At 40.5% G+C, this 16,384-nt stretch overlaps 1 protein-coding gene across 1 annotated transcript in view; it reads left to right on the forward strand.

Annotated features, from left to right (window-relative positions):
* AGMO (alkylglycerol monooxygenase) overlaps positions 1-16,384 on the forward strand; it is a 270,854-nt gene that overhangs the window by 150,291 nt on the left and 104,179 nt on the right. Inside the window, exons 11-12 of the mRNA XM_006138322.4 lie at positions 952-1,034; positions 3,221-3,326. Coding sequence (XP_006138384.2) covers positions 952-1,034; positions 3,221-3,326 — 189 coding nt within the window. The remainder of the gene's footprint in view (positions 1-951; positions 1,035-3,220; positions 3,327-16,384) is intronic.

A 16,384-nucleotide genomic window follows, 5' to 3' on the forward strand; every position in this document is an offset into this window, starting at 1 on the left:
GTAACACTGACTTCAGACTGCAAGGCTTGATGAAGTAACAAAGCATGGACAAGCGTTTCTGCTTCCTTGAGTGCTGGAAGTTTAATATCATTTGGAAGGTGAATTTTTTTAATCACAATTTTTATTCACCTGGAGATAAATCTGTGCAGTGGAGCAGCTTGACAGATGCAGCTAGAAAGTAGTACGTGTTTGCTTGTAAACTGGTTAGACTCTGGTTATCCCTTTGCTGGAAATCTGTTTTCTTTATCTGATAACTTTTTATGAATGATATCAAAGTAAGTGCTTTCTGATTCTTCAGTAAAACAATAGAATCCACTGCAACCTGAGCCTGTAGTCTCAAGTGTGCTGGAAATATGGACCATGGAAATTTGTACAAGTGTAAAATTTGAGAATTCCCCCCACCCACACAGGCACTTACCTTAGATCTCTTTTGGATAGGGGCCACCACTGGAAGGAGAAGTGGTGATGTTGCAGAATGGGATTTTTGAACTCATACTTTTGAGCATGCATATATGTATTTTGATTTGTTTTCAATACTTGAAATCTTGAGGTTGCAGTTTATAAACCCTGCAGTTAGCCAGACCTGTGGTGGATAGCTATTTTCTTTTGAGCACCAATATAAAGGGTTCAGATTATCTCAGGAGAAAAGCAGAGAGATGAAAATTAAAAATAATTATTTCAAAGTTTAATCCTACGAGCAGAATTATTTTAGGAAAAATCTGATTCCAGTAGCTTCTGAACAGCAAAAATAAGGACATTTAGGAAACAGGCTGGAGAATCTGGCATGGGTTTTTTAGATACAAATTTCAAAGTATCAAACTACTTTAAAAGCAGACACTAATGTATAATTGAGAGTGAAAGTTCAGTCTGCTCCAGTGTCAAGCTGAGAACCAAATATCCCTGCAGAGAGTTACCCAAAATGAGAAATTTGTCTCTTTGTTGTTTTAACAGACTTTATCACAGGTGACTCTTCTCTTGAGGATTGGCTACATTATCCTGACATTGACCTCTATTGGATTCCTTATGGAGCAAAGGCGAGACATGAAACATTTTCTTTCTTTTCTTATTTCCTGGCTGTGAAAAATATAAAAATTCTATTGTGTACCACAATCACTTATAAAATATGACAACCACACAGTATCAAGAGGCCATCTTTGTAATCAAAAGCATGCATTTAATACTTGCTCAGGAGTGGGCAATAAGATCAAAAGTAGTTTGCCAGGGTTAGCACTTGGCAGGCTGCCAGATGCTTTATTTCCTTGCGTGTCCACAGGTATGGCACCTTGCAGCTCCCCGTGGTCATGGATCACCATTCCTGGTCAGTAGGAGCTGTGGAAAATGGCGTCCCAGTTTGTGCCATTTCCTTCAGCTCCCATTGTGCAGGAATGACAAACCACGGCCAATAGGAATTGCGAGTGGCCATACCTGCAGATGTGTAGGTAAATAAAGTGTCTGGCAGCCTGCAAAGAACTAACGGTGGCAAACTGCATCTGGCTCATGGGCTACTTATTGCTCACCCCTGTACTTGCACACTGCAATATATGGACCAAGCTGTGATGCATTTATAAGTAGTACCCAACACCGCAAGTACTTCTGTTGGAGTCGGTGAGGGTTCTTTTGGACTGTTGGGCTACTCAACTTGAGTAAGGAGCTAAGAAATAATGGAAAACAACTATTGAGGGAAATGGTATTCATCCTGCTTGTAAACTAAATAGACAAAATTATTTATCTTTAAATATATAGTCATTTTTCATTTAACATTCCAGTGACAACTGCTCTGTTTGACCTGCATTATTCATTCAGAGATAAAATGCCTTTGATCCTTACACACTAAATTGTTTAGTTCAGCATAGGGAAATAATTTGCCAATGTACAGAAGAAGTTCAGAATTTATGCAACTAAAAATGTGGATGGGTGTAAACTCTATATATAGTCACCAAAAGGGATTAATAGGTTACAGCTTTATTTGTTGTTTCCCAAGTAAAGATACATTAAAATAGAATTAAGATTGAGTGCATACATCAGAAATTCTAGAACATGGGTTCTTAATTTTCATTGCACCGTGACCCTTGCAACAACAAAAATCACATTGGGTTGTATCTCCCTTAACTGAGACTCCTTAGTCCAGCCACATCCATGATCTGTGGACCACAAAGCCCAGGAAGAGGATGATGGGGCAGGAGTGCCATAAGTGGCACCAGAGGCTTAGATGGGAGCCCAGTGTCTGTGAGTGGGGCGGGACAACATGGGGGAAGTTCTGGCTCCATCAGAGCAACCTGACTGCAGCAGCTGGGCAGGTCTAGCCTGTCTGTGACCATGGACCTCTGGCTCCGGCCAGGGAGCTCTATCCCTGTCCTTGAACGTGGAGGTCCGGACGTGTTCTGGATCCAGTGGTCAGGGAACTCCAGCCCCAGTGGCAGCCAAGGAGCTCTGGCCCCAATCCGCCACTTGGGCCACAGAGCTCTGGCTCCAGCTGTGGAGCCAGGTGGCTGCGGAGCTCTTCTCTTTCACATCTCTGGCTATGGCACTCTAGCCCCAGCAGCAGTGGGACTGGGGAGAGCCCCATGGGGTTGAGGCAGCAGTGGGGACAGGTTGGAGCCCTAGCCTGGTGGCAACATGGCCACAAGAGGAGGGACCTTCCTTGATCTGGCAAATATCCTCATTCGGGACCAGTCAGGTCCCAAGGGGCCAGACCTGTGAGGTCCAACCTGTACATGACCTTATCGGGGGAGGGAGGGGGGTTGAAGCCTGAGCTCATTTGAGCCTTTTCACCCCGGATGGTGGAGACAAAGTCTGAGCCCCACCACTCCAGGCTGGGGAAGCAGAAGTCAAAGCCCCAGGCCTGAAACCCTCTAACTTGATTCCCATGTCCGAAGCCACTAGGCTTCAGCTTTGACTCAGGGCTCCAGCGAATCTAATGGCAGCCCTTATGCCCCCTTAAAAGCGGGTCACAACACAGTTTGGGGTCCTGATCCACAGTCCAAGAACCACTGAGGCAGAACACATTACAAACATGTTGATCCTCAGACCAAGTTTACTAATCCAGGAAATTCAGAGCTAAATTTTAAATTGTAAACTTAAATCAGATTTTTAGTGAAAATAACTACAGGATGTCCTCAGTGCCTCATATTATATCCCTATTTGCCAATGACATACTGAACAGAGTACTCAACATGTAATGAAGAAAAGATGGAACAATAATTTTAATTCTTATTTCTAGGCCCAAAGGAGCTAGTTTGGAAGCTGTCCGCTGCGCAGTTTTTCTAGTTCTGCACAAAGTTGGCTACCTGAAAACATACATTGCTAGCTTGGCATTTACTTATGAGGTAAGATATTTGTTTTTAAGAGTGCTATATGCAGATTGCAGGCCCTAGGGACTCTTGATTTTTTTCCCTTTTCAGAAAATAATCATTTTGCCAATTTAAGATTAAGGGTTGCCTTTAGAGTTATATATTTCTGTTATATATTTTGACTATACAGTTGATCAGAATTTTGGAATTTTTTCTTAGCCTTTTATCCTGTTTCTCACAGATTGCTATAGGGGAAATTGTTAATTGTGGTTGGTACCTAATGTATCAATTTAAAAAAAAAAGTCAGACACAAAAATGTGTATAATATATTAGTGGCCATAAACTTTTAAAGAAATTCCTTCATGTGCTGCCCAACCTCCAGATTTAATTTATTGCATGATCTTAATTATTCTGAAGGATTTAACAATCCACCTGAAGTAGCATACTCAGTTGTCAAGGAAATCAGATTCAATTTGTGTTTCCTGATTTCACATCCTCTTTAGCATTTGTGTTTAGAGTGTAGGATTTTGGTGGTGGGGGGGGGCGGGGTGGTCTGGACTTAGAATACATAGGTGTATATTTTACATTAGGAGCATTGCCAGCAGATGTAGAGAAGTGATTATTTCCCTTTCTTCCGCACTGGTGAGACCACATCTGGAATATAGCATCCAATTCAGAAAGGATGTGGACACATTGGAGAGGGTTCAGCGGAGGACAACGAAAATTATTAGGGGGCTGGAGCACATGACTTACAAGGAGATTTTGACTTGTTTAGTCTACAGAAGAGAAGAGTGCAGAGGGATTTGATATCAGACTTTAACTACCTGAAGGGAGGTTCCAAAGACGATGGAGAGAGTCTGTTCTCAGTAGTGATGGATGGCAGAACAAGGAACAATGGTCTCAAGTTGCAGTGCGCAAGGTTTAGGTTGGATATTAGGAAAAATTATTTCACTAGGAAGGTGGTGAAGCATTGGAATGGGTAACCTAGGGAGGTGGTGGAATCTCCATCCCTAGAGCTTTTTAAGTCTCGGCTTGACAAAGCCCTGTCTGGGATGATTTAGTTGGGATTGGTCCTGCTTTGGGCAGGAGGTTGGACTCGATGACCTCCTGAGGTCTCTTCCAATGCTAGGATTTGATGATTCTATGAGGGATTGCTGGCAGCGTGTAGCTGGGGTTGCCAGACCCTGCTCTCTGATGCAGTCACCTTATGCAGGGAAGGGACTGGGAAGGGGAGAAGCTGGCCCCGCTGTGGCCTCCTCTTCTTCCCTAGAAGTGCCCCATGCTGGGAAGGGTTTTGGAGGCTTCCCGCTCTAGGGACAGATTTCCCCCTTCCTCTTCCCTCCTGGTCCCACACGCCTCCATATGGGCAGGAGTTGTTGTTGCTAATAGCGTCTGCAGCCGCCCAAAGCTGGGAAGCAGCTCCAGCTTCTTCTGTGCTGCCTCCTGGCCACCCGGTGCGGGGGAAGGGCGGCAATCACTGAAGTACTGGAGGCACTTCTGTTTGCACAGGGGCTCCAGCACATGGAGCCTCCTCTTCTGGCCAGCTCTCTTGTGCGTGCCTCTCCTAAGTGCAGGAGAGGAGCCAGTTGTGTCCCATCTGTGCTACAAGAGAGGCTGGGGGAAGTCTTTAAAGTGGCTCCCAGGACTGCAGCGTTTCATGGCTACTGGACCCCCTAAGGGCTGGATTAAAATGTGTGGTGGGCTGGAAGTTCCCCACCCTAGCTCTAAATCTTGAATTTTTAAAAAATCCATTTTGTTTCTTAGTTTTTTCTTCATCTTTTTTCTTCACTGTAATATTGATGTCCTTTGGTCTCTGACTTCTGTAACTCTTCTTCCATTGTTTTTACCCTCCCCTTTTTGCTTTTTGGTTATTTCTTTCTGTGTTCTTTAGTCTTTTTATCTTTTTTCCTCATATTGGTCTTCCCATTTGATTACTTCCCTGGCCCCTTGTCTTTTTTGTCTCCCTTCTTATTTTGCACTAGCAGGTTAGTCATCACTGGTAGTATCTCGGGAACAGATTGTTCCGTGATGTTTTCTTTGAAAATACTATAAGCGCAAGTGCCATCTAAATAATTTTCCAGAGAACAAATCAAAATATGAAACAGCAGATATAGAGTCTTAAAGTTAATATAGGGTTTGTTAACTGTCTCACTGGACACATCAAGTGTTCCATTTACTACAGAATAGATACATTATAGGTATGTCTATACTGCAATTAAACACTCACAGCTGATTCAGGCTCTTGGGGCATGGTCTGTAAAATTGCAGTGTAGGTATTTGGGCTCAGGCTGGAGCCTGGGATGTGGGACCCTTCTTCATTCCGGGGTCCTGAAACTTGGGCTCAAGCCCAAACCTGAACCACCTATACTACATTTTTCTAGTCCCTCTCTAGCATCAGTCAGCTGGTGTGGGCCATGGTGTTTTACTACAGCATAGACATACCCCAAAGATATGGTACAGTTCATCTAAGGGTGCCAGGATCTAGAAGATTTACCTTCATAGATAAAAATAAATGTTTAATTCTACATGCACACTGCTTTGAGTGTTACTAAAGGATTGTAATTTGTGCTAGTGAGTTTTATGATGCAGTCACCTAAAAAGAAATCGACAGATCACAAACTCATAAAACAAAATCAAGAACCCTATCAAACAGCTTTCAGGTGGCAATAGTTTCTGATTGTTATTGATCTGGGTGAATTTGAAACCAGTGACCCAGCAGTAAAAAATTTCGACAACTTTCCCCAGAATTTCTCAGATCTTGAGGTTAGGTCTAAGGTAGATCAGTGAAAACTACTCACTTAACTTGGCTATGTATGTACAATGATATATTATGACACACACAAATGTTAACCTGTCTAGTATGTGAAATGATTATCGTTACTTATGCCACCTTTGTCCTTTTAAATTTTTCATCTGCTCATCCACACATCCCTCTTTCCCCCCTCTATTTCTCTTGCACACAGACACCAGTCTTATTTACAACTTGAGACAGATAGTTGTTTTATCATTTTCATTCACTCTTTTTAATCTGAAGGACCCATACGCACACACTCTTTCTCATTCTCTCACTTGTCCACCACTAATGTATCCCCTACGGAATATATTTGTGTATCAATTATAGATATTTGTGGTGGTAGTTTGAATATCTCTGACTCCAGTTTCTGTTGACTCACTTGGTCAGTACCTAAAAGTTGTCTTTTTGGATGCTGATTTAGGAAAATAAAGAAAATGATTGTAAATTTTAAAATGTACATACTCTGTACACCTAGAATGTAGTGGATAATTCTGCCCCAGAAGTTTGTGGTGCTCACTGGAGCAGTTCTATGGCAGTTTCTGTTTGCTAAGCACTATCTTGAATCATTTGAAATGTGCTTGGGTAAGTATAAATATTATTCATATTTATTCTCTTGTAGTCAAATATGCATTACAGAAAATTATGTGTTTCTATCTGAAATGGATGAGATTCATGAGATTTTAGAGTGATGTAAAGATGGCTCACAAGATGGAATAAGTATCAATTCTTCAGTGCCAGATTTAAGGAGCTTCAAGCAGGCCTTTATACCAGCTGAGTAAGGGGAGTTATTTTACAAAAGTAATCTGCCTACTTGCACAAAAGCTAATCAGAATCTGGCCGTAGTGTTTTCTTTATTCATACTTTTGGGCTGAGGGAAACACTAAGGAGGCTATGGATTTTTTTCTCAAGGTGATTTTAAATCAACATTGTTGACTTGAACATGTGGGTTAATTCTAGTGTAACTGAAAGGTTAAATAAAGTATAGATAAACAGGAAGAGTATCTGATATAAATTGTTAAACAATTGAAGATAAGATCTCAGAAACAAATATCTTCTCCATAGTAGGTTCAGGGCATTTTGATTAGTAAAATTAGATGCCTTAAGTTCTAAGGTTGTGACTTTAAATAAACCATTATAAATGCAAATGAATGTTTGGTATTGGCACTGCTCGCAGGGTATTTCAAGGAATAATTGTAGCAATATCCCAATGATAAGAAGATGTTGAAATTATAATGGATACTAATTTACTTTGGGTTAGGGACTTTAAAGAACATACTGAAAAAACTTAAGAAGTGTTTCTGTGAACAAAATAAAAACATCTCACAGAAATTAAACTCAAAATTTGGTTCAACAGAAGCTGTCTATATTAGACTTGAGCTGAATATAATGGTTTTAAACAGATCTGCATTAAATTAAAGCAATATTGGAATGCTCACTCCACATTTTAACATAGCCTGACCATGTTTTTTTGAGGGGGAGGGAGGCATTTGATCTGTTGGTGCAAAACTTGCCTGTTAATAGCTGTGTAAAAACTCTAAGACTAAACATTGTGACTGAACCAAGCTCTATGCATCCCTGCAACCAAACTAACTATGGAAGACTTTATTAGCTCTTATAAAAAGAGAACACTACAGAGCTACAAAACTTCCAGATATGAGGCCTTGCTCTCAAATATTAAAAAAACTCTAGCTGTGTCTACACAGTATTATAAATAAACATGACTACCATGTGGCTACCACAGCAAGCAACACTTTTAAAATAAAGTATTTCTGTTTTCTTTTCAGTTTGACTCAGGCATGGGTTGTATATGGATTAAAGAATAATAAGAGTTTTAGAAGGAATGTAAAACTTCATGCTTTAGGATGTATCCTAGATTCTAACTACTGAAGGCTAAGAGAAACTTCCTTGTGATCTGGATATTCCACAACTGACCTCTGTAGGTTGCCAGCATCTTTTTTTTAGAAGCAGCTGTACTTGAATGCTGTTGTTGATGGGATTCTGGACTAGATGAGACACTGTCAGATCTAGTGTGCTGTTCCTCTGTTTTTGTCTGGATACAAATATATAATTGATATATACTTAAAAGTTAACTCACGATGGTCCCTCTGAATGTGATGTATTACCATACTACTGACTTTCATCTTCTTACATCTCGCAGAGACTTGTTACCTCACTTGTTTGTTAATGTAGTTTACCAGCATTAGAATGGAGACTTAATGGCAATGACTTAAAACAAACCTTTACTTAAAAGGAATTATTTGCACATCAACTTATTTTTTGCTCTGCTCCTCATTATGATCATCAGTGCCATATTTCAAGAGCAGCATATCTCATATTTGGCTTCCATTATGTGGAATGCTCCATGCCCTGGGCTATAATTTATGACTTCAGCATTTGTGCAGTCTCCATGCACTAACAAGGTAGGCTGGTGCATATGAAATATATTTTAAAAATGAAGGTGGAAGGAGGAGGGATGGGAGGAAACCCTACAGCCTCATGATAAAAAGCCTTGTCAACACATGTGGAACTAAACAAACACAACTTGTAATCTTTATTTTATATGTTACCTTTGCTCATAAAAGTCTGCCATAATGTGTCGTGAGCATTCAGTGGCCTGGACTTTTAATATTCTTGACAACTGCCCTAAGAGAAATAATGTCCCTTAGAAAAAGTCTCAGTTAAATCTGGCAATAGATTAAGTTAGTTTCCATTTCAGTGTGACAGCAGAATCATTACTGGTTTTAGCCTGAGCCAGTTTGTGAGTCGGCTTCACCACCATCAACTAAAGACTATGATGTATGGTTCCAGATGCTCTGGCCAATTGACCGTAAAATTGCTCCGCATTTCTGGCAGAGTAGCCAAGCTGGAGCTTTTTAAAATCTCCACTCCCCAAGCTCAACACCCTCCCCCTGCCCTGCTTAAAAGCTCCTCATTATTCTTCCTTTGCCCCCTGATCTTAGCAAAAAGAAAAACTTCTGGAACCAATTAGAAATGTCTGCACTTGATGAGATTTGCACGTGAGTTTGGAATTGTGAGGCTTTGATAGTGTCAGCCAACAGCTGCAGTTTCAGGTGGTAAAATCTTGGAAGGAATTTTCCAGAGTTTATTTACAATCATCAAATAAAATAAAAATCAAGGCAAGTTGGAGACCATCTAATGTGCTATTATAATGAGATTGAAATTTGGTTATGTATTTATTTAATCTGAAAAAAGCAAACCAGTGGTTTTAGTATCAGGATCTTTTTAGTTACCTTACAATCATTAGTCTATGTCAAGCAGTTGCAATAAATTGCAAAATATGATCTTCCTGTCATAGGTTTATCTGTAAAAGAAGCATCTGCTATTACTTTTGTCACTTTAATTGCTTGACAAGTCAAGGAGATAGTCAGGGCTAATAGAAATCAGAAACATTCTATAAAAATTGAGAAAAAAAAAGTGGATTCTTTCCCGTGTCAAATATAAAAGTGGTGGTGGAGGAAAGAGAAACATTCAAAGGTATAAATGCTATCAGCATCCATTTAAAATAATGTATTGCACTTTTAATGTCTCTAATAGATGTGAAAAACATTATTAATAACGGCGATACTATCTTTCTATTTGTGAATGGTCTCCAATCTGTCCTCCAAGGAGAGCAGGGCTATGGAGGAGATGGGGCCTCTGGCAAGTGGGGGGCACACTTGCTCCGATCTCCTGTCTGGCCCACCTCAGCCTCCAACCAAGAAGAAGCAGGTGCTGAGCTGAGCTCTCCATAAAACTGAAAATTCTTTATCTCAGCTTCTCAAAACAAACATTTTCTCCAAGTGAAAAGCTATACCTGAAATCCCACAAAACATAAACGTCCCTGAAGTTCATTTGTGCTGTGCCCTTCAGGGCATGGTCTGTTTTGGATCCAGTGGGAGTGCATTCCAAGTCCAGCCCCTCTCAGGGTATGCCCTGCCAAAAGTATCATCTCCTCTGTGCAAAGGAAGCTCCACATCCTGTGCTGTGGCAGACTCACCTGTACCAGAGTCATCTGAGGAGCCTCTCAGTGTATGTCTACACTAGCTTGTTAATTCGAGCTAGGTAGGCAAACGAGGTGACCGGAGTTGCAAATGAAGCCCGGGATTTAAATATCCCAGGCTTTATTTGCATATTTCTGTCAGGTCACCATTTTGAAATTTCACTAGCCCGAACTCACTGCCGCGTGTTAATTTGAACTAAGTCCTTAGTTCAAATTAACTGTTACCCCTCATTCCACAAGGAGTAACAGTGAATTCAAACTAAGAACTTAGTTCGAATTAACTTTTCGCTGCCGCGTGTAGCCGTGCAGCAGTGAATTCGGGCTAGTGAAATTTCAAAATGGCGACCGGACGGGAACATGCAAATAAAGCGCAGGATATTTAAATCCCAGGCTTCATTTGCGACTCTGGTCACCTCATTTGCCTACCTAGCTCAAATTAACGAGCTAGTGTAGCCATACCCTGAGATAGTCAGATCACAAGCCATTGTGGACGCCATAGGTCAGAGCCAACAGATGGTGCAGTGCAGACTCAGGGGTATTGGTGTTATGCTCACATTGAGACTCTGCTTAATTATGCCATTGCCCTTTGTCACATAAAAAGCCATATGTGGGCCTGCAGGGGTTAAATTTGTATTTCTCTAGGCCAACCATGAGCCCTGCTGGCAAAAATAGCAGGTGTTCTTTATCAGACAGCCTTCATTAGCCACAACTGCCTGTGCTTGCTAACTGAGAACGGAGTATGGGATAAATAACATGACCTCGGTTCTCAGCCCCATGGAAATGTTGAGAGTGGCATTGGGCCAGTATGTGCATACCCAGTAAACAACTGTAGTATAACTAGTGTAGGGAGTCCCGTGTCCGGTGAGTCTCACCAGGGACCTAGACCTCAGAAGATGCCCTAGGTTCTCCTAGCGGGAGCCTCGTCCACTGCAGCCAGGTGCGAGGTGATAGGAACGGGACTCCCTACAGACTGAAGGGGCCAAAGCAGTTCCAAGTGCTGGTTGCTCGCTTTTATTCGTTGTTCTGCCTATGCTCATTGGCATATTACTTTGTAGTAGCTGTGTAACCATCTGGCAGTATTAAGCCTGTAATAGTAGTGACATAGTGAGATTAATAAAAGCAACTATCCCTAATCGACTCTGTCTTGAAGCGAATACAACCCTGTTGGGCCCTGGCCCTGCGAGTTAACACCCTCTGCATCTTCTTCTGTTTTAGAGTTGATTTAAACTGCAATGCTATGTGAAGAATTTTGCAATACTCTCATCTGTTAAGTGATAAAGTCATGGGCAATACTCATGAAATCTGCTTTCCCTAAAAACGGGTCACGGCTTCTTTCCCACATACAGAAGATTAAAAAGCCATCATAGAATACTAGGACTGGTAGGGACCTCGAGATGTCATTGAATCCAGTCCCCTGGCAGGACCAAATACTGTCTAGACCATCCCTGATAGTCATTTATCTAACCTACTCTTAAATATCTCCAGAGATGGGGATTCTACAACCTCCCTGGGCAATTTATTCCATTGTTTAACTACCCTGACAGTTAGGAAATTTCTCCTTGCTGCTTCCTGCTGCTCTCTGATTGTCTTACTGCCACCCTGTCATGCTGCTCTGGTTGCCCTGTCCACTTCCCACCCCCCTTTCGCTCCCCGGCCGCACCTGTAAATGGAAGGAGAACTCTTGCCCGTAATCCTTGGGTTGGACAAAATAGACCGGAGTGTCATAAGTATAGATATTTATTTACATTTTAAACGTACTGACCCAAGGCATCCTCATTATTTCTTCTGACAGTAGCATACTCAGATTAAGTGGGAAGGATGATCTTGGGAGGAATCTTGTAGCACTCTACAAGAGCTCTGAGGCAGAAAAGCAATTGCCCCCTTGGTGACTTTCCAAATAAAAAATAACAAAACCATTGCAAAGTAGATCCAGGAGCCCCATACAGGTCCTCAAGCAAGCTAACAGAACATTCTTATCAACAGCATCAAAGGCAGCCAATCGATATATTGATATCAGTAATGACATTGAGCTATCACCTTGGTAAGATTATCATCCATACTCCTAACCAGGCTGGAAGTTGGACAAGACCCACTGAAAATTGTCATGTCTCAACCATGTCCATAATTTTAACCACAAATGGAAATTTAGAAGCAGTCGATCACATACCCAGCATCACATCATAGTTTACTGACCAAATTTGCTGCATGTGCTTCCTTACGAGTATTTGACACTCTGGGTACATCTAGACTACAGGGTTTTGTCGACAGAAGTTTTGTCGACAGATACTGTCAACAAAACTTCTGTTGACATAGAGCGTCTAGACACATTCAGTTCTGTCGACAAAGCAAGCTGCTTTGTCGACAAAACCCCGTAGTCTAGACGCAACCCTACAGGCAATAACACCTTCTGTCGACAGAACTAGACTACTGAGTTTTGTCGACAAAAGTGGACTTTTGTCGACAAAACTATACCAGCATCTACACTACCACTGAGTTCTGTCGACATAACGTCGACAGAACTCAGCAGTTTTGTCGACGCTGGTAAACCTCATTTTATGAGGCATAACACCTTCTGTCGACAGAGTTCTGTCGACAGAAGGTGTTATTGCCTGTAGGGTTGCGTCTAAACTACAGGGTTTTGTCGACAAAACAGCTTGCTTTGTCGACAGAACTGAATGTGTCTAGACGCTCTGTGTCGACCGAAGTTTTTTCGACAGTATCTGTCGACAAAACGTCTGTCAACAAAACCCTGTAGTCTAGACATACCCTCGTAAAATGAGGTTTACCAGCGTCGACAAAACTGCTGAGTTCTGTCGACATTATGTCCACTTTTGTCGATAAAACTCAGTAGTCCAGACACACCCTGAGTCATCATTTGAGAAGACATTGAAAGCCCCTATCATCACAGGAGTCAACACTTCCCTACAGGCCTTTCCAGGCAGGAAGATTATGGGTCCAAAACATCATCTATAAAACAAAGTTCTCCCAATATAAACTAGAGCCTTATTGAAGAACTTAAACTGAAGAAGATGAAACTGTCCTCTCAAGATCATGTTCTGCCCTCATAAATGCAGGTAACTTGGTCTGATTTTTTTCCTCAAAGAAATAAGTTGTTTCCTCACAACAGAATGTTTGAATCAGCTCCTCAGGAGAAGACAGTCTGGATTAAGCTGCTTGCTGTCCACATGGGATAGAGCAAAATTTTGCTGATGTTGGACACAAAAAATCATGGCACTTTTGAAATATTTTAGATGTTCTTTCAATGAAGAAAACTTAACATGAAAAGGAGAAATAAAACGGTAGGTCACTTGATTGTGTCTGACTCTTGCAAAGATGCCTAGGGAGAAGAAGCCTTCTGCCACCCTGTGTCCCAAAGACCTCTTAATGCCAAGTGTGTGCAGAGGTGTTACAAGAATCTCTTTACTAATGTGTGCGTACAAGTTCACCAAAGAATGTCATGTTAAATCTCAAAGGAAAGCAGTGTCACACTGATCATCAATATAATTGTGAAATGTATGTATAGAAACAATTTTGGGAAAATATTAAAAATATATTCTTATAGGCTGTATCAAGGCATTAGTAACCAGCAAAGGTGAAAAACAGATTTTCTGTGAGACACCAGATGTTCAGCCATGTATCTGTTTACATATATATTAAGTATTGTCTCATACTCATTGGTTCATCTGAACGAATGCATGTGAAAAAGTATAAGAAAGAAGCTAAGCTAATAAGAAGAGAAACAAAGCAGAGGAAGAGAAATTTATCTTGAGGTACAAACATTTGTTTGAGTATATTTGGGGGGACCAAGGGGATACCCAGTCACCCTCAGTGGAGGAATAAAAACAGTGGTTTGGCTTCTTAAAAATAGGTCCTAAACCAGGCATGTTTGAAAATGCTGGAGAGAACTTTGAGTGAGATAAATTTCCTTAGATAAGAGAATAACTGGTTAGTTACGTTCATTGTCTAGAAAACATCTTATTTTATTTCATATATAACCATTTGTTTTTAGTATTCTTATTCACTCAAGTATGTGTTCTTTGATAATAAATGAATGTTTGTTTACACTATGTCTATATCTAAATGTTGTGGGGTTAGGCAAAGTGTTTATTCTGAGTTGAATCTCAGAAGCTGCTGGGGTACTGCTCCTTTGGGGAACAATTGGCTTGATCAATCCTTGAGTGTTCAGTGGATAAAGGGGCTGAATATTGAGGGTTGGTGTATGCTTGTTGCTATCTGTACAGAGTTGGTAGTTCTTGTACTGCCAGAAGTTATTGATTACAAGGAAATGATCTATAGCAGGCATGGACAGGACTGTTTTACGCTAAGGGCAGGTACTGGTGAGATGCTGCACAACCCGGGGAGCATCGCACACCCTTGCACAGTTCTGCCTTTACAGCCAATCTGGGTGGCTATCCTAGATGTGCTTCCTGTATGGGTCTGGCCTTTTAGGATAATGTGTCTCTGCACATGGTAATAAGTCACAATGAAGCACTTACATAGCATCAGTGTCTAAGTTTGGAAGCAGATTGTTGGGGAGGAGGAAGAATTAAAATACCTCCTCAATGGGGTGAATAAGTTAACAAATGTAACAACTGATAGTTGCTAGTAATTACTTAGTTCTAATAAAAAAGGGTACATCCATTAGATTGTTTTTGACAATGCTAATGACATCTTAGATGCAGTGGGTATGACTTTTAAATTATTTGCCTAATAACTGCACCTGAAATAACCATATCGTTTGAAAGCTGTTTCATGACATCTGGTGAACTGCAGACTGATTTCTAATCATCTAAATGTTTCTTTGTCTAAAGTGGGAAATGGATCGATTGGCTAGAATCAAGCTGTTGTAGTTTCTGTGATTAATCTTATGTATTGCCTTGCCATGTTTGTCATTCCTTTCCTGAGGATCTGTTTGATATGCTGTTTAGAGTCAGGAAACATAAAGAAAACAACAATGCAATATTTATTTTTGTGTTTTGTATATTATGCAAGGAAGAAAGAATGTTTGAAAGATTTTCCTTTTCTTGCCATTGCCAAATAAAAATTGCCTGATGAAAGAAGATTAGCAAATGTTGTGTTAGACAACTGGTTCCCAAGCACAGAATACATAAAACACTTTGTATGTTTAAAAGTTGGAAATAGGTGTTTTGAAGGGAAATGAATATACAAAGTCCTAGTTATTTACTAATACCTCACTTGAGACAGGCAAAACAATGGAATCACCCCCCATGGAGTCTGAGAGTGATCCCATCTGTCCTGACAGAACTGATTTGGTTTATCTTCATGTGGAGCCTGTGTAATGCTTAGATTAGATTGTTTATTTTGCTGATTGAGTGCTAATGTACAGTTGGAAATGCTCTTTTCTAGATTTAAAATTTTAGATTTTATGGAGAAGAGGATCTATATTTTATCTTTAGCTATTACCTTAATTTACAGCACATCAGCATATGACTATAAATCTCTGGCATGGATTCATTTTTCCCCCACTGTTGGCTTCAGAAATATTGGCTACAGAAAACAGGAAGAGATTAAGTAGCAATAAAAAGTGGCAGTTAAATGTGTGATTTAATAAATACATTGAAAAGAAAGGAAAATAAATAATACATTTGTCTCTCTCTCTCTCCCTTTTCTCCTTTGTGTACTAATAATCTTGTTAGATTATTAAAACCTTTAGGGATAGAATTAGATCTGCTTGCATGTTTAAAAAATGTCCATCACACTTACAGTGCTATATAATTACTATATAATAATGAATAGGAATCATCATCAGACTTAAATTCCACAAAGTACTAGTTTTTTAAATTTATTTTCTGATTACCTTTGCACTCAATTGTGGCCCACCAAATGATTGCTAGGTTCAGCAACACTTGGCCTCCTTTCATCCATGTGGATGGTTTGGCTTTGTTTGTTTGTTTGTTTGTTTTAACATTTCTGAGGGTTTTAACCTGGATTTGGTCCTGGATATACCTCCACTCTTACATAGACTCTTTACGTCAAATTCTCTGCTGAGGCAAGTGGGTTTCCCAGAGATGTTCCCAATTATATTGACATTCAACTGGTCTGTTTGTGTTATTAGTGGCTGTTATACAGTCTTGCTTCAGAGCAAGCCCCACTTGCACAAAAGCAATGTTTATGGGGTTCACAATTTGTAGGGCCCTCTTTTCCATCCCAATTCCATAATGGTCTACTTTTTCCATGCCTTCTTACAAGGATGTGCTAACCTAGGCTGCACTACTCTTAAGGAGGTAAATTACCCTTTCATTGTGTCTCTTAAAGCCAAATTTACTAAGAGCCAGTAGT

This window comes from Pelodiscus sinensis, chromosome 2 (genome assembly GCF_049634645.1).
Source record: "Pelodiscus sinensis isolate JC-2024 chromosome 2, ASM4963464v1, whole genome shotgun sequence".
Classification (NCBI taxonomy): Eukaryota; Metazoa; Chordata; order Testudines; family Trionychidae; genus Pelodiscus; species Pelodiscus sinensis.